This window comes from Schistocerca nitens, chromosome 5 (genome assembly GCF_023898315.1).
Source record: "Schistocerca nitens isolate TAMUIC-IGC-003100 chromosome 5, iqSchNite1.1, whole genome shotgun sequence".
NCBI lineage: Eukaryota > Metazoa > Arthropoda > Insecta > Orthoptera > Acrididae > Schistocerca > Schistocerca nitens.
Genome location: NC_064618.1, coordinates 585,517,445 through 585,540,471, shown reverse-complemented (window position 1 = coordinate 585,540,471; position 23,027 = coordinate 585,517,445). Strand labels below are relative to the sequence as shown.

The window sequence follows — 23,027 nt, the reverse complement described above, 5'->3', positions numbered from 1 at the left end:
CATGAAAAACGTTCGTTTTTGGGGATGTTCGAATATTGTTGATCACATAGTGTATTTGTTGATCCGTTGTCTGTTGCTGTTCCTGGGGATAATCCATAGTAGAATAAGTCTTAATATTCATGTTTCGTAAAATGATTCCAGTTTTTTTAAGTTCGTTTTTCTGTTTTCAACATGTTAATTAATACTGCAATGATATATAGAAGCACTCTGAAAAGCAGTACATAGTGAAAGAAATCAGCATTTGCAGTGACTTAAAAAGAATTTCATGTTCTATGCGATTAAGTTTTCGTTTATCATGCAGAGGCAGCCAAGCAGGTGGGTCCTTGCAGCTGCATGGAGTTGTCAACAGATCTATGAGCTCTGTTAATGTCTCAAGCGACATGGTGTGACCTCGGTACTCTCTGTCAGAAAACTTGTGACTGGTGGACAGGATCCAGTGACGGCAGTGGCTGGGTGATAGAATACTTTAGACACCTGTAGTTCATTCTGGCAGTGACTGGCGGGAAAAAAGTCAGTACCATCACAACCAAAATGCAAGGCAGGAGAAACACAGCATCCATGAGGATGTGTGCTGAGGACATTGGTGGGGCATTGGTGAGGGTACACAGATGGCTGGAAGAGGTGTGCAGCTCACCACTCCCCCACTAGCAGTCAGGACAGATGCACGTGGAGTCCTTACTGTGCCATGGCAGGCTGCTCAACAGAAACTGACAGGTCAGCCCATGGTGTGCAGTGTAGTGGCTTCACTTCTAATGGACTCCTTATGGATCTACCTAAATAAAGATATGTCGCTACCTTTCTTAGCCCTACTTTGTACAACAACAACTGTATTACATGTAATTTGCAAAGTATGTGTTGCATTGTGCAAGTGTTTTGTGTGTGTGTGTGTGTGTGTGTGTGTGTGTGAGTGATCGTGTGGGCAGCCACCTGTTACAGTTATCAAACTATTTTTAGACAATGTGAATTGAAACAATACGTAGGACCAGTGAGGGAATGTGATAGGTAATAAGTTAATTGGAACCCTACCCAAAAGTGTGAAGGAAACTGTTCTTAAAAGACCCTTACTGAACAATGTAATTCAACATATAAAGAACCCTATTTTGCGTACTAATAATTTCACAGTTGCACCCCCCCAGATCCTCAGCTGAACTGTGAATGAAATTGTTCTCAAGAAATTCTCATTAAACAGTGTAATTAAAAATGTACTTAATAATACCATTTTGCGTGATAAGAACTTTGTAAAAGCACCCACACATACCCCACCAAAGTGGAAATGTAACTGAAGTGTGTATATGAGGTTTTATCTGACAGAATGAGTGTATTTGTATGTCATACATATATCCATAGTGTAATTTTGCAATAAATGGGACTCAGTTCTAATTAATAGCTACAATAATTGGGTAAAACCCATACAATAATGCACCCACTCACTTTTTTCTTATGCTGGGAGCCTGGTCCAGCTTGATAATGGTTGTGAGTATTGTTGTTGGCGTAGGGAGAGGCAGGGGTTGACCTCGACCTTGACCTTGATCTTAGAGGGGGAGGTGGGGAGAGAGTGCGATTGACCCATCAGTCAGAGTGGCTCCGTATTAGTACAGCCCCACTACTGTAGAAAAGCCAAGGAATATCTTTACTGTAATTCATGAGATATGAAAAAGTGTACATGTCAGCCTAATAGCGAGTGGCTCAATAGCACAAGGAAAGAAGCATTAGCAATGTGGATGCATGTAAATGAAGACTGTGCGGGTTGGAAAAGTGTGCAGGAGGCCTTTATCGATTAGTGGATGTCAAATGGATAATGCTGTTGATTATAGTAATACATTTATACAGGACAGAACCCAGAGGAGTGGAATATAGTTCAGGCCATGTTACCGAAAGTTTTTGGGTGTTTTCTCAACATCTTTGCTTCCGTCTTGCTCGCCATTGTTTCTTGAAACGATAATAAACGTTTAGATACAGTGCAGCTTCTTAGCAAAATATTTCACCTAATGTTAGTGCTTCAAGTAGAAATAATATAACTGATGGAAAACCAAATTAATACATTATAAAACATTTCAGAAAGATTCATCAGATTTCACAGGACTATAGCTACTACGTCAATAAACATAGAAAGTTAGGTTATATTTTAAAGTACGCATCGAAAAATAGAAATTTAATGTGGCATCAGTTGTAAGGTTCTGGTAGGGATCTTTGTGGTGTTGCTAATTCGGTCACTCGCTGGTTCATTACGGATAGTGTGCCGAGATGAGACGGCGATAGTATGTCAACAAAAACTGCTTTTGCTGTCCGTTTCAGCAGGTGCAATGGAGACGCAACTGTTACGCAAAATTTTAGTCTAGTGTACCGCAGCGCACACCCTACAGTTCGAATTGTTCGTCGACGGCGTGAGCAGTTTCAATATTCTGGTTCGTTCACGTAAGGGGAAATTTACAAGTCACCCTGTGTAGCTCTTCAAGACGCAGAATGCATTCAGCAGCGTTTTTCACAGAGGAATAGACCGTGTGACAGTTGAGAGTTAAGCGATTCTTCGGTGTCTATGTCACATTTTTTTACGGCGATGTTTCAGTTGCTACAAGCCCTCCATGATCGCAACAAACAACAATGTGTAGGATTTTGTTAATTCATTCTGGGAATGTGGATGGAAGAAAAGAACTTCCTTCACATTTAGTATTCAGTGACTGTAAGTCCGATTTAAGTGGCAAACCGAACGATCGCAACGTAGTCGATCACGAGAGTGTTTCGATAGGTTCATGAGTTTTGCACCGTTTCCCGATTAAATATTTAAGATTCGTTCCTTTTTTGGGAAAGTTGGTTGCAGAACTCATGCTTCTGGGTATGTTGAAGACAGGGATTTTTCCATGATTTTACGTCTCTGGTCACTAGTGTTCTGTGGAGGAGGTCTTGCGCAAATAATCAAAACTTCCTGGGTCCCAGGTTTGAATACAGCCACTGCAAAACTTTTGAATTAAAATCATCAGCAATGGCGGTCAAAGGCTCCCGGCATAAAGAGTCACCCTCCTTCTCCCAATGGCCTTGTCAAAGAGTGTGGAGTAGCGGGCAGTGGTTCAGGGGCCTGTCCTTCTTTTGGGGTGGGAAACTGTCCCTGCAAGCCGGAAGAATCAGCAAAAATCTAAAGCATGAGGATACTGAACGCAATGGAAACCACTGAATTAAAAACAGATAATATTTATCCTCAAGACATGCGACCCGAAATTGAAAGCTTTGTCATGATGAAGATGTAATACACCTTGATTGGGAGGAGTCAATAAAATGTTGAATGATAAATTATTCTAATTGCTAGGATTTATTACTATATAAAAATCAGGTAGTTAAAAGTTAAGAAAAAAGATATTGAAAAATTCTCATTGACAGTTAACGCTTCATACACAGTAATGGCAACCTTTTAATAAGCAATTGATAATGGTGACGTGTGGGAACGCAAATCTGACGAATTTAACATCAGAGTCGGGGGGGGGGGGGGGGGGACTTGTAATACATAACTGCATGAGTACTTAGTGACTGTCGTGAAATTGGTTAATACAGAACATAACTACTGAAGGTAATATGTAGAATTATTGAAGGTAATATGTTACACCTGTTGTGCAATTTCGAAGCACACTGTTCGTGCTTCTCAGTCTGCGGCTGCGCGGGATTAGCCGAGCGGTCTAGGGCGCTGCAGTCATGGACTGTGCGGCTGGTCCCGGCGGAGGTTCGAGTCCTCCCTCGGGCATGGGCGTGTGTGTTTGTCATTAGGATAATTTAGGTTAAGTAGTGTGTAAGCTTAGGGACTGATGACCTTAGCAGTTAAGTCCCATAATATTTTACACACGTTTGAACTTTTTTTTTTCTCAGTCTGCAGAGCGAGGCTCTAAGAATGTTAAATTGTTAATTGACTTGAAATTCCTTACGTCTCATGCAGTAGCAGCTCGGTCTCACGGTAATGTAGGTGTCAGTGACTGAAGTACTGGGATTTCAATCAGTGGCAGCGCCAGTGGCCCTCTCCTACAGCTAAGTGATTGGTGGCCTGAAAATTTTCTAAGTTCGCCAAACACATCATATCAGTTGTTGGCTGAAACTGATGAAGGTGGCAGAGTGGTAGCAGCAGTGCTCCAAGACAAGAAGTGGGTCCTGAAATGAGACGAGGGAAACATATGAGTCAAGTGATCTCTGTGAAAAAGCGTCTGACAAGGAAACTTCGCTTTGTCGCGTTTTTCGTTACACACTTGATTGGCTGGCCTATGAATCTTATGAGCTCCGACCAATCAGAATGGTCCTTACAGAGTACACGTCCCCTTCTCTGGGTTATGTTCCAATTTGTTAAACCATGATCTCCGTTCTACCAATTTCCTCTGAAAAAGTCGTTCCTAACTATTCCTGTCTCTCTCCTTGATCAATGAGGCAACATTCCGTCGTGATTGTCAGGCTTCTCTGTATCTCTGGAAAAAGCTTAGGGGAATCAATGTCTGTAGATCTCAGGTCGTTAAACAATGTTTCTTGTAAGAGCTACGCATTCGGTGGCGACTCAGGCCTTGCTGGAATTTCTCTTTACACCTGCAAGATACCAATTTCCAGCGACCTTCGCTGACATTAATGCACTTCGTTACAAATTTTTCCTCACAGCACCTCATAAAACATTCACACGAGCAATCGGTACAGGACGTCCTAACTGTTGCCCATCTGTTTCTTAATTATTACTAACACATTTGAAATTATGTTAAATTATTATGTGCCTTACTCATGCCAGTTCATATACAACATTCAGTATGTACTTTTATATAGATAACAGACTACAAGAAAATAGCAAATAGATAAATAAATAAATGTTGCCCATCTGCACTGTGGTGCTCTGGAGCGTGACAATGGAGTATGTAGGCCCAGCCGTGGCAATAACTGCATCCAAAAATGGTTCAAATGGCTCTAAGCACTATGGGACTTAACATCTGAGGTCATCAGTCCCCTAGGCGTAGAACTACTTAAACCTAACCTAAGGACACCACACACATCCATGCCCTAGGCAAGATTTGAACCTGCGACTGTAGCAGTAGCGCGGTTCTGGACTGAAGCGCCTAAAACCACTCGGCCACAGTGGCCAGCTAACTGCGTCCCATCGCTAGCTTCCCTTCAAAGAAGAGCTCAGCAGAGTACCGGCGTTGGCCTCTGCACCCATACTGACCAATGTTCCTCCAAAAGCGTATCCTTACTTTCAAGAAGCATGAAGTTCTATAATACATTACTATGAAGGCTAATAACAGTTCTCCGTTTAATTTAAATTTGTTTCTCCAAGTGCAATTAATTATTCAGATCGAAGGTGGATCTCTAATACGAATTCTCACTAATTTGCATATATTTGTCCCACAAAAATGATCTCTCCATTGGCAAAAAGAATCTGGATTAGTTTTCCATTCAGATCTCCAGGAGGGGTCTGCCGAAGAGGATGTGACCACGAGAAAAAGATGGAATAACCAAAGATGGGATAACATTATACGAGTTGGAACATAGGATCTCAGAAATTTATGCATAGCAGAAAAGCTAGAAAATATGAAAAGGAAAATGCCAAGACTCGGCCTAGATCTAGTTGGAGCCACTGGAGTGAAATGGAAAGAAGATAAGGATATCTGGTCAGGCGAAAATAGGGTAGTATCAACTGCAGCCGAAAATGGCATGTGGGGGTAGGATTAGTGATGAATGAGAGGGCAGGAGAGAAGTGTGCTACTGTGAACAGCTCAATGATAGTATTGCTGTCAACAGATTTGACAGGAAACCAACGTACATAACGATAGTTCAGGCCTACATGCCAACGTCGCAAGCACGGGATGAAGAGATAAAGGAAGTTGTATGGTGGCTATAATTTTGCACCTTACGAGCGCTCATCTACATACTTTGCCGTGATCTGCAACCACAATCAGGTATCATTTCATAGGTTGTACATCATATGTATGAATATTTACAGAGACTGACATTTTCACGTACGCCTTGTAAATAATTTTTAACGCTTTTGGATCAAATGTGACGGAGTGTCTTTATTATCAAAACGGCGTAATGAATGATTGTCTATACTAGTAGAGGTTGGAACGCCAGTGGAGATGAAACGGCATGCGGAACTCAAGCCCTGATGGAAGGCCCGCACTGGTTTGTTGGTCCTGCTTAAACACCGGAAGTAGCAAGACGGACATTGGGGCAACTGAGCGCTGGAGCACAATAGAGTCGCGGCCGACCTGTTTTGTAGCGAGATCGGAAGGATAACCAGGAACTCTGCAAATCTTGGATGCAGCTGAGAGGAATGAGGAAGCGTCACCTCGGAAATCACGCAGGCTCTGTTGTTTCCAAGGATTTTTACTCAGCAGCGTACCATTGTATGAGTATAGGTATTTCCTCGCAAACTTTCCGCACTGGACGACAAAAGACTAAAATATGACTGGTCGGCGTTCGGAAGGATATGTAGAGAGGGAGAATATTCCGTGGTTTTGTGAAGATGATTCGTCTTGTGCAGCTACGAAAGAGAGGAGCCGAGTCTTCCTGGGAAGCCAATGGTGGAGAGGAAGATGTCTTCCATTTTGAGCACCCATGTAGGACAGTCGCTCAGTATCAGCTTTGTTGGTACAGATGGACTTGCTGTCTTTGCTCTCAGGAGAGTTTATAGTTAGAACGGTTAGGCACTGTACTGTTGCGAATTTATACGAATCTTGGACTTCGCCACCATGTTGGAAGTCGTCGTTGAGAATGCAGCGTTCAGTGATTGAGAGCACTTCTTCTTCCTATACTTACGTTGAGACGTTATTTGAACTCCGTCCTTGTGGCTGGGAGTTCGCGTTTCTCATTTGTACAACACAGAGAGGACAAGACAGTATCAGAGTGTGTCAGTCACAGGACTGCCTTCTGGTGTCCTAGTGTTTGAAAGAGTTTTATTTTGTGGCTGGAGTTCTTCCATCGTCGCAGATGTGTACGACAACCATCACCCCGACGAACCAGATGCAGTACATAGGGTGATATTGCTAATTTCTGCGGCTTATTAAGGCTGTAAGGCTAAACAGCTGTGATCACGCTAGTTTATTTCCACTGGGGTTCCACATCACTGTAGATCGTCTTTGAAAGTAGTGCCTTCTAGTGTTTGGTAATTAGATGACGTCAGTCATTTCCGTTATTTATGTTAGATCGCGTGGCCATAAGAAGGGACAGAGTTGGGCAATTGATCAGCAATTTTTAGTCAGGAAATATAGACAACTGTAATAAAAAGAGTTGTTTTTTAAACTACAATAAATGTATAATAAGAAACAACGTTTATCATTTAGTGGTATTAGTTGCCTTAATCATTCATTTACGTTGTGATTGTAATTCATGTGTTAAAGAGCATTACGAGATCCTAAGATCTGCTTCAGGGGGTTGTCAGACAGGGCCAAATCATCATTTTAGCGTTCAATATTCTCCGTTGCGCATGTGCATTTAACACCCGCCTGGAGTAGCATCTTGGAAAGTATAAGAGAGTATTAATTAAATTTGTAAAGGGAAGTGAACATCTGATAGTCATAAGAGACTGTAACACTATTGTAGCGAAAGGAATAAAAGAAGAGTTACGCGAGAATATGTGATTTGCTGTAGGAATGAGAAAGAAGAGAGACTGATTGAATCCTGCAGTAAATTTCAGGTGGTAATAGCGAACACTCTGTTGAAAAATCACAAGGGCGGGGGCTATTCTTCGAAAAGACTGAGCAGATATAGACTGAGATAACAATTTAGTAATGATAAAGTGTAGAACGAAGTTTAAGAGGGTCGTCCGAAAGAAGTAGTGTGGAAGGAAGTAAGTTACTGAATGGCTGAGGCATGACGAGAGGCATTTTAAGTTCACTAAGGGTGTGGATGCTGCGATAGCGGACAACAGAGGAGGCAGCTCAAATGGCTCTAAGCACTTTGGGGCTTAACATCTGAGGTCATCAGTCCCCTAGACTTAGAACTATTTAACCTAACTAACCTAAGGATATCACACACATCCATGCCCGAGGCAGGATTCGAACCTGCGACCGTAGCAGCCGCGTGGTTCCGGACTTAAGCGCCTACAACCGCTCGACCACAACAGCCGGCGGAGGCAGCTCAGTTCGAGAGGAGTGGACATCTAAGGTAATGACAGATACTGGGCAGAGAAACACAGGTACGAGGAAGGTAACTGCGAAGAAACCTTAGATAACAGCTAAAATATATCAAGTGAACGACGAAAGTACAAAAAAGGTTCAGGGAAATATATGCATACAGAAATATAAATTCCATTAGTAATGAAATAAGTAGAAAATTCAGGGCAGCCGAGGCGAAATGGAACCACGAAAGATATGAAGAAATCGAGAAAGAAATCGTCATCGGGATGACTGATTCAGCATATAGGAAAGATATAAAAATCTTCGGTGAAATTAAACACAAGGGTGGCAACATTATGAGTCCAATGGGAAGTCCTCTGTTAAACACAGAAGAGAGAGCAGATATATGGAAAGAGCATAATGAAGTCCTGTATGAGCGAGACGACCGTCTCATGACATCTTAGAAGAAGAAGCTGGAGTCGATTGGGATGATATAGGTGATTCAGTACAGAGTCAGAATTTAAAAGAACTCTGGAAGATTTGAGCCAAATGAGGCAGATGCGGAAGATGAGATTCCATTGGAATTTCTAAAACATTAGGGCAAGTGGGTAACAAATGAATATTCAGCTTTGTGTGGAAAGTATGAGACGGGCGATGTACCATCAGTGTTCCGGAAAAAGATTATCCTCAAAATTCCGAAAGTCCGAACATAGCAAGAGCCGACAAGTGCGAGAACTGTGGCATTATCAGATCAACAACTGAAACATCCAAGTTGCTGACAGGAATAATATACGGAGGAATGGAAAAAGAAATTGAGGATTTGTTAGGTGACGATCAGTTTGGCTTTAGGAAAGGTAAAGGCGTCAGAGAGGCAGTTCTGACGTTGCGGTTGATAATCGAAGCAAGACATATGAAAAATAAAGAGACGTTCATAGGAACTGTCGACCTGGAAAAAGCGTTGGACAGTGTAAAAAGGTGCAAGATGCTCGAAATTCTGAGAAAAATTTGGGAAGCTATAAGGAAAGACGTACAATATTCAATGTGCACAAGAACCGTGAGGGACCATAAAGAACGACGCGCTCGGATTACAAAGGCTGTAAGACAGGCGTGTACTCTTTCACCCCTGCTGTTCAGTCTGTACATCGAATAAGCAATGACAGAAATAAAAGAAACTTTCAAGAGTGGAATTAAAATTCAAGGTGAAAGGATATCAATGATAAGATTCGCTGATGATCTTGCTATCCTGAGTGAAAGTGAAGCAGAATTACAGTCTATGTATGAGTGGAACGAAAAGTCTAGTGACTACGGAATATGGGGTGAGGGTAAATCGGAGGAAGACGAAAGTAATGAGAACTAGGAGAAATGAGAACAGAGAGAAACTTAACAACAAAATTTGTGATCGCGAGGAAGATGAAGTTAAGGAATTCAGCTAGCTAGGCAGCAAAATATCCCATGGTGGACGGAATAGGGAGGACATAAAAAGCAGACTAAAGCTGGAATAAAGGGCATTAATAGCCAAGAGACGACCACTAGAATCAAATATAGGCCTTTATCTGACTGATAAATGTCTGCGAATGTACGTTTGGAGCACAGAACTGTGTGGTAGTGAGTCACAGACGGTGGGGAAACCAGAGCAGAAGAGAATCAATGCATTTGAAATGTGATGTAACAAAAGAATGTTGAAAATCAGGTGGACTGGTAAGATAAGGAATGCAGAGGTTCTCTGCGTAATCTGCGAGGAAAAGAATGTATGGGAAACACCGACAAGAAGACGGACAGGAGGATAGAACATTTGTTAAGAAATCATGGATTAACTTTTGTGGCACTGGAGGGAGCTGTAGAGTGTACGCACTTTAGAGGAAGACAGAGATTGAGATACATCCAGGAAATAACTGAAAACGATGGTTGTAATAGCTAGTCTGAGATGAAAAGGTTAACACAGGAGAGGAATTCGTGGAGGGGCAGCAACAAAATAGTCAGAAGACTGGTGGCTCTCATGAAAAAGATCTTTCTGAAAAGCCGTCAAGTTGGCAGAATGAATTAGCATTATGTAGCGGAGTGTGTGCTGATATGATACTTGGTATAAGAGCACACTCTGCTGGAAAGAGAAACTTCATTCTGAAAACAATCCCCCCAGGCTGTGGCTAAGCAATATCTCTGCGGTATTCTTTCTTCCAGGGGTGCCAGACCCGCAAGTACTGCATGAGTAATTCTGTGTGGTTTGGAAGATAGGAGAGGACGGGTAGTGAGTAGTGCTTAGATATGTCAGATGTTAAAGCACTTGCCTGCAAAACGGCAAAGTTTCCCGATTCGAGTCCTGCTGCAACACACAGATCTACTCTGCCAGGATGTTTCACTTTGTACTTAGTTTTCAAAATACAACACAAACTTTCTGAGTTATCTTTTTTTGTTGAATTATGGGAATCATTATTGTATCTCGTGTACAGTAAAGAAAATCTAGATTGGGTCACATTCACTTCTGCCACTAAGAAGTACAATAAGAAACAGAAGAATTACGTACGCATAAACCAAACGATACTGCAAAACATTTTGTTCGCTTAGAGACGCCATCACCTTATTATTACAGAGGTCTCTACCGCTTCCTTCTATTAGAGGGCATTAGTGTCAGGAGTAGAGCTCTTCCTGCTTTAGGCTGACTTTCCTCTCCGTAGACGCGATTGTCTCAAAAGAAAATACGGGCAACAGGGATTGGGAATACTGCGTAGGCGCAAGTGCGTGAGGGGGGAAAGCGACAGAGAAAATCGCTCTGAAACAAGAGTTTGTTCTGCGGCAGAGTTATTACGTACGCGCCAATACGTATTAGCGGCACAAAGAGACGGCCATGTTTGAGTTCATTACGTCAGCTGCGAGCCGCGCGGCTCGCCCGAGGGTCCGCTCCCATCGGATGGCGCCGTGGCGTATTTCATCTCTGGATGCAATGCGGGCGCGCTCTTTTATTTGACCGCGGAGCGTTTCAGAATGTAAACACCGAAAATGGAGTTCTCTGAGGTTCCCGGCATTGGCCCGCGGGGGGAGAGCGAGCAGTTCCGATTCGCGAGAGGCGAGAGAGAGGCGCCTCTCGCAGTCTCCCCCCCCCCCCCCCCCAGAGCCCACAGCTCGGCAAACAGGCGGCGCTTCTCAATCTCCTCCCAGGCTGGGTTCCCCGCGCCACGGCGCGCCGGATAACTCGCACGGCGCGGCTGCAGTCATAGCGGCTTCATTACAGACCGGCCGGTTGCCAGCGCCGTCTCTCCCGCTTGTACTTTAACCCGTTGGCTTTTATAGCAACACCAGTTGGAGCACTGACGTACGAGGACAGTTAGTTATCACTGGTACAGTGCAATAATGACCTGTAGGTACAGTAAGGGGAGGTGACGCTACAGGCTTTTGCTGTACGAGTACATTCCTTTGAAGCTGGCGGCGTCATTTTAGTAAACATTAGCAGTCTACTGCTTACGACTGCTTCGTGTTCTTCTGTCTTGTCCACGAAACAGTTCTTTTAAATACTAAATATTACAGTGCCTTCGTGAATAATACAGTGGCAGGAAGTCGTTTTCAGACGTTTTCCGCTCTTAAAAGCATATTTGATCCAGTAATACGACTCGTTTGACCATGTTAAACTAATTTTCTTTTTGTTACACTTTAGAATAACGAAGAAGTGAAGCATTTTCTTAGCATTTTCCTTATTACGGAATGACGGAACTGATGTTCATCTACGTCCTCTAACCCGAAAGTGCAGAGAACGTATTTTGGTACTTCTGGAAGCTTTGCAGTATTTCCTTCTCGCAGACTTCAGACACAGCGCTCTTGCAGTTGTATTGATAGGAAAACTGAAGTCACACTACAGAAATAAGACAACTACTGTAAAAATAACCAGCAAAACTAAAATTCATGTGTGTAGAAGAAAGTATTGCTTCATCGAGTGCTCTTACGAATGAAACGAGATTCCTTTACACTTTGACTTTAATCAGAACACCTACTTTGTGTTTTGCCTTACGGCAGGTCTTATCACGGGGGAAGCCTCATCAGAGAGGTCCACTGCATGAGCGTCTAGGGAAGTGATTACAGTGGTGGTTTCCCCTTGCCTTCCACTGATGATGATGAAATGATAATGAGGACAATACAACATCCAGTCTCTGGGCTGCGAAAATCTCCGAGCCTGCCGGGAATCGAAGCCGTGTCCCTTAGCGTGACAGACCGCCGCACTGAACACGGAACTATCGGAGCGGACAGAACGACTAGTATACCTGTAAATGATGCAATTCCTGGGATTAATAACGCGGCAAACGTCATGACAACTCCCTTTATTAGACCACCATGGATAACGATCATTTATACATGGACGCAAACGTATTGTCCTATGTAGTGAATCAAATTTATTACCGGGTATCTGGCACACAAGAATCCTATACCTCGGAAATATATATATTAACATAAGTTTTGCATCACTCCGATATGTCGAGCTGGTGTTGCTACTCTGACTACTCCTGTATTGATTGTACTGGTAAACACACACACACACACAAACACAGGTACCATGAGTGCTACCTGCGAATGGAACTCCACACTCGAATTGATTGCAGCTTTTCAGTAGAAAGTAAAACACCAGGAGCGACCCACTGGCAGAAGAGTGAACATCCATCGTGCTAAGAAGGACAATAGACACCAAAGATGGGATACCCACTATCATGTAACGCGCAGAAGGCTTGTCAACCACGGTAGTTGCTCGACATGTTCATCGGAGTCAAAGTGCCGTGGTGCGAGCATCGAATCGGTTCCAATTAGCAATTAGCGTTAACGACTTACACCGCACCGTCCATCCATGTTCGATAGGTGCACAGGATGATCGATATCTACGACGTTTGAGTCGAAGACACCGTGGCGGAGTGCTCCAGGACTGTACCTGAAGTGCGAAGCGGCTACAGGATGTCATGTGTCCCACAACACGTTAGGGACGACTGCATGATACGAATCGCCACTTTCGACAGCACTGCCCATCACCGCGACGTTTACAACAACATTATGGACTCCGCTGCCAGATATGCAAAAATCATGTAGAAATGGATACCCCTCGTTTCCTGTCGGACGTTGTTTACGCATGAAACTCGAACCTGTTCCTAGCCTGATGATTACAAATTACATGTTTGGAGCTAAGTTGGTAACATCAAAGCCTCTAACTCTGTGTCCACCATAAGCAACAAGTTGGTGGTGGAGTAATGTCCTGGGATACAGTACACTTCTCATGTTTGCTGAGGCCAGTATCACTGCTCTATGGTACAGGGACGAGATTGTGCAATCCCACGACCGTACCGCCAAAATTTTGATGACAATTTCATTTTGATGGACGATAAAACGCGTACCGGCTATGAAACGTATATCAGACCAATTGAAACGAGCCGTTATGCGGCATCGACAACGATGTCCGCTCAGTGCGACTTACATCCAACCGCCATTGAAGTGTGGGACAATTTGAATCAAGACTCATCGGTTATATGGCACAATAGATTCAATTCAAGGTTCATCCGAGAGAGGGGACGGTCCACCACTTAGTGACGTTGCCCAGGAATGCAGTAAAATTCCTCCCCCCCTCCCCCCCCCCAAACCAACGGGAATGGACTATTTTTCCGTTATACAATTGTTTGTTTCTCTGTTGTAGACATTTGGATACACTGAAAATGAGTGTATACCAGTGCCTCAGAGCCAGTGTTTGTTTTCTAAGCCACGAATTTCAAAATAAAGGGATGATGCAGATCTTTTACTTCGCTATTGCTAAATATGTATGAGAACTGGAGCTACATGCTTATCACCTCCTCACCGCCTCTTCTTCCCTCTCTGCCACCTTCAGCCTTTTTTATCGATACTGCATATGAAACCTTTATTAGGAACTGGCGCCACTTAAAATAAATGGGTAAACCAATTGGGACCATTGGTATATGGGAGAAATAGAGAACCAGCAGTTCTACACCACTTTGTTTGTGTGGTTTCCATACATTCAGTGGCAAGCATACATTCATAAGGGAACCTATTGTTCCCTTAATTGTCTTATAACTCCTGGATGTCGATTTATTACCCCTGGGTATAATCGATCTTTCTGAGAAACACCCCACCGCTCCCCCTCCTATTCCTACACCACTGGCAAATCCCCAACCCTCCCCACTCCCCATCCCCCCACCCCCCACCAATACAAGCAGGCGTTTGAAGTCAAATTAATTGACTATATTAGTTTAACCAATAAATTAATTACCTCCTTCCCCTCCTAGCTAATCTCCCAGCCCTCCCCACCACTTTCCCACTTCCCCCCATCCAAGAAAAACATTTGCAGGAAAGCTGCTTAGTGTGTGAAGAACTACTCGTATGGAACATGCAGATCTTACCCTGTGCAGCAACTACACGTAACTACATGTCCTAAATATATAATTACACTGCTGCAGATTGGAGGTGCTCTCTTGCAGAAAAATTTTCGAATGTGCACTCACCTTGATCTGCAGGGACCGACTCAGCTAATGCACAATGCCACCACCAGAGGATGTCCCATCCCCACCTCTCGCCTCTCCCTCCTCACCACTTAAAAAAAAGGGCGTGAAAAATCACTCGAAGTATGCTGAGCTGGTGGACTGGAAAGACACCATGACAGGAAATTGAACTACAATGCAGAGGACATAATGACGTATTGTTTATTTATAAAATTAAATTTTGATACCAATTTTCAGAGGTTGGTTCTCTTTCTTTGGCGGCTAAAATTCACCATTCTTTAATTTTGTAAGATGTAAATCTTTTTTTAAGTATTTTACAAGATGTACATATGTAAACCGTTCACTCTTCTCGAATCTTGCAAAGTATACCATCATGAAATCGATGTCAACATAACTCACCAGATGTAATTACACTGTTAAAAGCTTCCAATTTTTTCTTCGTGCCGATCGCAGGCAGATGTGCCATAAACTGCAGCCACACTGACTGAGACCTGCACACACCATCTGCTCAAATCCACAGCACACTCAGGCTCATGACACCACACCACGCTGTGAGGGACCACCAGCATTCTACCATTAAGCGCACATATCCCAGTATTAGTAAACTGATCGTGCCAAGACTTTCGATCAATATTGAAATGTCGCTATTCATACTGAGAGCACAGAGAGCACTGCTGCCTGTGACAGTGGACACAGTGGTATAATATTTTGGGGTAACTCTTCAAGTCAAAAAAAAGTTTTCAGAGTCCAAAAGCGTGTAATACGTATTATTTGTGGAGTAAATTCACGGACGTCCTGTAGAAACCTCTTCAAAGAACTGGGTATACTAACTACTGCCTCTCAGTATATTTACTCATTAATAAAATTTGTCCTAAATAATATATCTCTTTTTCCAACAAACAGCTCAATTCATACATACAATACCAGGAACAAAAATGATCTACACAAGGACTTAAAAGCACTTACTTTAGTTCAAAAAGGGGTCCACTACTCAGGAACACTCATCTTCAATAATTTTCCAGTAAACATAAAAAATTTAGTTACAAATAAAGATCAGTTTAAAAGGAGCCTGAAAGACTTACTAGTGGCAAACTCCTTCTACTCCATTGACGAATTTTTAAATAGAAACATATGATGTATTGTATATATTCATACTATTAGTATTGTTATTTCAGCTAAAAAAAATAAAATAAAATTGACGTGTTCCACATCCACGAGGATCTCCTCAGCACGGATCTATGGAACGAAAACTAATCTAATCTAATCTAACAAACTACATTTTTTGTGGCCCTCTGGCAGCCAGGCCATCCACAGCCACAGTCCCCTTTGTTTACAGCTGTGTCACTTGCTGGGGAATTCCCACCTCAAGTGGCTACCTTGAGTTGCAGTACCTGCACAGTCTTCAGCAGAAACACAGACGATCCACACCAGGTCAGTGGAAACAGCTGCTCTATGTCTGCTGTGCAGATATTTAATGAGTTAGTTCACAATCCCACCAGCAGAGGACACTGGGAAAAGCAATCCCGTCTCCCCCTCTCCCTCACTCCTCCAGTTACTTGCTGTCAGACAAACCATCAGGTGGCAGTAATTCTTTTATGTTGATACCTGGGAAGTTCCCCTTTAAATACATTCTTCTCTTTCTATTTCTCCCTTTCTCTGTCTGTCTCTTTCTCTCTCTCTCTGTCTCTCTCTCTCTCTCCCTCCCTCCCTCTCTTTCTCGGTCATGGCTACTTCCTTCCCAGCGAGCGTCTGTTGTGTACTACACTAACCTCTCTTCTCTCCTGAAAAAAGCAGTGGATACCTGGTAACACCTCAGCTGTGGATGGCTTTGAAATAGTCCATTCGTGCTATTCCCATTCTACCAAATTGATTGAAAAATTAATTAAATCAGAACTGTCTCTGTGGCATATTTTTTCATTGCTTCCCATTGGTGGATAGTAGGACTGGCATATTTAGTGGGAAATTCTGGGGCTATCCAGAACTTAATCCCACAGCTGCTCAGTTTCCATACCACACTCTTCCCCCTTCAGGATTTTTTGCTGGCACCCAGTTGACTGATACTGGCACACGTAGGTCGTTTGACAGGGAATCCATTGTGCTGGAGGTAGCTGAAAATTTCAAATTTCATCTCAGTTGCATGCAATGTCCTTAAAAATTTTGCAAGAGACAAGGCATGGAGTTGGACTGGTGAGTGTATGTGCTCGTAATTTACACTATCCGAAACAATAAATTGATCAGTTGAGAATTTGACGTTGCTATTGGTTTGTAAAGCACTATATAACCCCTATGATGGTTCTCTCAGCTACAACAGGACGACAAATGAGGAGGAGGTAGCATCTACCACATGATAGGATAGTAATAATAACGAACCACTCCCAACTTTCTGCTGCAAGACGGAATCTATTGGACTACATTGAGAAGCAGTAAACACCACACACTTAAACCACATTCTGTTTCATAGTGGTAGCTGTCATGGCTAGATGTCGGAGAGTGCTGGAACACCGTGACGTCCACAAGCAGCACCCCAGACCAGAGGCTGCACAGCGCTAGTTTCAACCAATCACACCAGGTCTGCAGCCAAACTGGGCCCGCCAGAGAGGACAGGCCAGCTGTGGAAGGTGTCCAGGATGAGTGGAGTGGTACGAATTCGGCAGTTATCAATACGTCTAGAGCCAACACTTGTCAGCGACCGACATGGAATCTTCTTAAATTTCCACCTAAATATCGGAGAATAATTGCAACACACACGGTCGAGAAGACTGCCGAACAGTTACTGATTGATAGTCCGCTATTCACCCAACCAGAAACCGACATAGTGAGGTCAACTGCATCTCTGTCCCCAGCCTGATCGTTTCAGGAGGCTCAGCGGTGACTCACCCGTTAAACCAGAAATGTCCATTTGTTCTGGGTACTGGCTATCTCCACCATGCGCCTGCACATCAGGCAGAACCGTCCTAAGAAACCAGCCACATATTTATCCATGTAATTATAATTGAATATTACGAACATAGTGCCAATCTTGTGACTTTCGACAATGAACGAAGTATCGAAAATAGAGCCTCCTTCCGACTGAAGCTCTGGAAATATCATTTTCCCACGTAAATCCATATCTGTTCTATTAGTGGACGTCATTTTGCAAGTAAAATCCTTCATTCCTCTTATGGCTAAAGATGTGCTGAAATCGTAGTGCTGGCCGGTGTGGCCGAGCGGTTCTAGGCGCTTCAGTCTGGAACCGCCAGACCGCTACGCTCGCAGTTTCGAATCCTGCCTCACACATGGATGTGTGTCATGTCCTTAGGTTAGTTAGGTTTAAGTAGTTCTAAGTTCTAGGGGACTGATGCCCTCAGATGTTAAGTAGTGCTCAGAGCCATTTGAACCATTTGAACCAATTCGCAGTTGTACACATCAAATGTACACTATGACTGAACATATTCATTTTCTTTGCACATGTCGGGGTAATAACCACGGTAACGTTACGTCCCAAAAGCGTAACACACTTGACAAATAGCGTGATTACCATTTATAGATTACAGCGTCTAAAAATTTATGTCATGTCCAAACTGACACCAGCTCGGTGCAGTTTCGCATGGACTACCATAACTTCACAGTAACAAGACACTCTCACCAAATCGTTGTTACCACATGTCTGTCGAGGAATAAAGAGAGCAATAACAATTGAAACGGTGTCACATCTTTTTTATTGATGTTAGGTACATTCTTGCATGATAGCCAGAGTTTACCAGAGTAGGAAGAACTAATACTCCGAGACAAATCACAGGCCTCCACTAATTCTCTCGAAATCCTATCATGGTCCGACAGCACTGTTCCACTGTTACAAGGCTGTCTAGTCATTAGTCCATCACTGACTAGGTGGAGAGCTATCACAACGAGAAAAATAGCACACTAACTTAAAAGAGGAAATACACAACTATGCAGAGTATATGCGTACTGCACAAAGAAATTCAGAAGCTTAACAGCTACCATTCACCGATACCGAAAGACGGTCTATAAATATCCTCTTCTACATGTCCTAATCTCCTTTATCGTATTCCTATGATAATCACGCTAGAAATGCGCCAGAGTAGTGGTGTCAGAGTCTTCGTTGACAGCTCAGTGTCTCTAACTCTACTCGTCATTTTTGTAACATCCAACGGAATATAAACCATAAAAACTTCGATCATTTCACCTGGTAGAGAACTCAATAACGTTTTATTGCGTTTCTTTCTTCTGTTATATCAGAAACAAATTTTGCGTTTTGACATCAGCAATACGTGGTGATCCCACTCAATATACACGTATTGGTCCATTGCAGCAGGCAGCTAGTGACCGAAGTCGCTTCCAGCGACCTGTGTAAAGTTTTGTCGCCTGTACTGGAGGAAGACTATATCCCATAGACTATCAGTCACTCTATGGGGTACTTGTGTTGTTTCATAAGCAGTTTGATAAATTTATTTTTGTTGTAACACATCAAAGCAGTGTATGACTACAGCTGAGTACACATCGATACATTTTGTTTTTCTACCATGACTTTGAGGTATATCTTAGGCATTTAACCAACATTAGCAGGTTTCGATCTGCAGACTCTCACAGAAAGCTGAACATCACGTGGTGTAAACTAAGCTGCTCCACAACACATCCAAGGGTTGAAATAGAAGACAGAGGCAACGTTTCTTATTGACAAAAATATGGAAGACATCTTCATATATGGAAACTGGAAGAGTTTTACGACATTGAGGACCGTTTATAAACATCTATTCAAAGGTGGGTCATGTTTAATTCCATCTTCCACACTGATGGAGTAGCGGATGTCTCAGTATTCTGTTTTCAAAGAGACCCAGAGAATTGATACTGGTGATGCATATTGCACCTAGGTACATGATCGCTGTTTCGGTGTCCTACATGGCCTTTGGACACCGCACATTTCATTTTTATAACTTACAATGCATAAACACAAGTGGAACATGGGGTACTCTGTAAGACTTAAACCCACAGAACACGGATAGTATGCACAATCAGTTCACCTAGGTGAAGATGTAAGTACCCTCACCCCTCCACATTTTTGTCGCTTATTCATCAGTTTTACGTTTTTTCCGCCAACTGTCGTAATTTTACCACGTTTTCCGCAATTTAACCTATTTTACTCAATTATTCAAGGTCAAAACCACCATCTCGACGAGTTGTCACTACAACAAGACATCTCATGCCGTCGATCTCGTGATGCTGTCAACCAGTGACATTGCAGTACGATTCTCAGTCTCTGTATCATCACTAAGCCACCCCCTCCATTACTTTGCGAGAGTCATATGCATGTGAACATACTGCGAACCCTGTTATAGTACTATCCTGTGCCAGGGGTCTTCCACGTGAAACCGATACAGGCGCACACCCACACATACAGGAAAATAGCGCAGTTGCGCTAGATGTTGACAACTGTACTACATTTACAAGCAGTTTTAGAATACATAGCGAGAAGTTATTTCATGATCACTTGAGAGGAAGTGACATAAAATCGATAAAATTACGGAAATTGACGGAAAATAAATATAAATTAAGGGAAAATATGCATTCATGTGGAGAAATGTAGCGAGAATGAGGGAGTACTTACATGTCTGCTTGGTGCAGGAAAATTCTTGTACATGGGAACGAGTATTTGACAGCAAGAGTAATGCGAGGAAAAGGTGGCATGAAAGCAGTGGCAAACAGGGAAATAGACGATTTACGTGGAAAGCGATAAGTCGGCTGGAATAGGTTGTTGAACGCGAATGACCATCAAATGTAGAGTAATAAATTTATGTATGTCGAATCACAAGCCCAGATATGACCTAAAGGTTATCGAATACCACCTCATAGATTTTTATAAAGTGTTCTCAGCCAAAGAGCATTGTATTAGCAGCTTGGGGGTTGCAATATACAACTACAGAATGGATCGCACGTCTGACCCTGTGCAAGACTGTTTACATGTTATAAACACTAATAGTATTTACAATGTTCTTCTCTGTACTCTCTACCACTCACAACCATACGTTACAGAACAGTTGTTGCACGGTGTTTAACAACATTCTACCGTATGTCTGTTGAGGTAATACTGATACATACTTGCTAACTGCTGTCTTTGATGCTTTACTGGAAAAGACAACCATTTGCCTCTAAATTGAGATGAATCTGCGTTAAAGGATGATAGAAAGTTGATGGAATAGTCGGTTGAGAGGGGTTGAAACGAAATACGATTTAATGGTGGAGTGTTGACGCACTCTAGAGAGAGGAAGATGTTGCGGCACGTCATTTATCAAACTTTCAACCATTTTTTCCGTTGTTCTCTCGAGCTGTATCAGTTGTGTGGTATAACCTACATTCGACTCGTATACAATTAAGTGTTCTGTGTGTGACTTATAGCGCTATCTACCTGTGGTCGTTAACAGCAAACCTCTCCATACCGCAGTCAGCAGAGGACTTCCAACGCATATGTGATGATGAATCATGTCTACCAAACCAATATAAAACCCATTTCGGTACCCTCCTCTAGACGAACGAAGATGTATCCGAAGTACTCTATTCTCCTGCATTTTGGTCATAAATCGAGTCTTCGGTTTCATAACTGCAGTGACTCTGGGTTAGTGACAGAGTTTTGTATGGTACTGTATCCCTTGTGTATACGTCTACTTGACAGATGTCGTATGTGGAGGAGACTGTGTTCTGTTCGTGGGGTTAGAGCAGAAATACGTGTAATTTCACATGTCAAACACCGCTGATATGCGTTTGTCTATTTCTTCAAAACATTTTGTTGTTTCATGAATTTTCCATTACTGAAGATCATTTTATAGGACTGATACGAGCACAGTATAGTTTCCGAACTATAATCAGTTGTGAACAGTTGGCGGTAAAATAGTACATGGATCACAAAGAATCAATGTTTTCCTTTGGTGTAATAGGTAGTAGTTTTATCATGTTAAAGTTTATGACCATAGTGAGCGGGACAGAAAAACTGCAGGGTGAATGAATGTGATGTGTTGGAAGTATATTTCATGCACTGGAGTATTAGCAGCGTTTCATTTCACGTGCTTTAACATTGTAGCATGCTTAAGTGAAGCATCGTGTAGGCTTAGTACTTAGTGTTTATGTTGTAAAATCATTTCCCCCTTCCCAGTAACTTCTTGGTATGGAATCCCAAGACTACAACAGTCCTACAGAACTGACAGTACAAGTGATTTACGTAAAATGTTTCAAACTCCCTCTATCTGATGCTCCGTTATTTTATAAATCATAAGTTTCTTTTTATTTTTAATCGGCTGTTATATCGCTACAATACTTTCAAATGTATCAGGCTCGTATCTACTATACACTGATAAACTCCTCAGCATGCAAGCATCTAGAGAGATGTTGTGCAATTGGATGGATGGGTGATCTGAGTAAGAATGGTATGGAACAGTCTTCACAGGACGGCAGTTACAGTATTGCAGTGAGAATACCGACCTATATCACTAGCGTCGGTTAGTACAAGTCTGCAACATGGATTATACTCTTTGCAAAAGCAAAATTTCGAAGTGTATCCGTTACGTGGATTTCAGCTCATTCTCTTCCTTCACGAAACGTGAAATGTAGTGGATACAGTACCCTCCTACTTGCGGTCAGTTCCAAATTAAATCGGAGACAATGTTGCAGGGAGCGTTGGTTAAACACAGAGGAAGAGTTATGAGATGCATAGAGACAGGCCATATGCAGTGTTGCTCAGGGTCCTTAGCCGATAGGTTCAATGAAGGGATAGCTCATTTCAAAACAGAAGGCAGAGTCTCCAACTTCATCCTACAAATGTGAGAATACTTTGCGACTGCCATCCACAGACGGTGATGGCAGATAGTAATAAAGTATTGCCGAATTTATAAAGCGCTTTGGGTAAGGAACGCAATTTTGGCACCTCCACTTTGCTGATGGCTATTTACTACTCTAAGAAACAGTATTTGCTTCATCTTATGTAAGCAGTGTAACAGGGTCACAATATGTCCACATGTATTTAAATCTTGCAGGTACGGGAGAGAGCGGTTTGGCAATGGTACAGAAATTGAAAACCATGCTGCAATGCCTGTGGTTGACAGCATCATGAGATCAACACCATGAGACATTTTATTGACGTCACAACTCGTCGATAGGGGAGGCTTGAGCCTCAAATAATTGAGTAAAATGCATCAATTTACGGAAAAGTGGTAGAATTTCGACAACTGATGGAAAATACGTAAAACTGGTGAAAATACGACATAAATGTGGAGGGATAAGGGTACTTACACGCTCGCCTTTGTATGTGAAAATCATTTCATTCTCCCACCGGTGGAGTTAACAACGATGGTGCATACTATCCGTGCTCCATGTATTTGAGTCCTCAGAATAACCCCTTTTTCTACATGCGGTTGTGCATTGTAAGTCATAAAAATGAAAGATGCAATGTCCAATGATTTGGGGATCACGACACTGAAACAGCGATCATGTGCCTAGGTGCAAT

General features: G+C 42.6%; 1 protein-coding gene across 1 annotated transcript in view; it reads left to right on the top strand.

The window, feature by feature from the left end:
* Positions 1-608: 608 nt before the first annotated feature.
* The window catches only part of LOC126260595 (uncharacterized), a 94,547-nt gene continuing 72,128 nt past the window's right edge, over positions 609-23,027 (top strand). The window contains exon 1 of the mRNA XM_049957930.1: positions 609-714. Coding sequence (XP_049813887.1) covers positions 609-714 — 106 coding nt within the window. The remainder of the gene's footprint in view (positions 715-23,027) is intronic.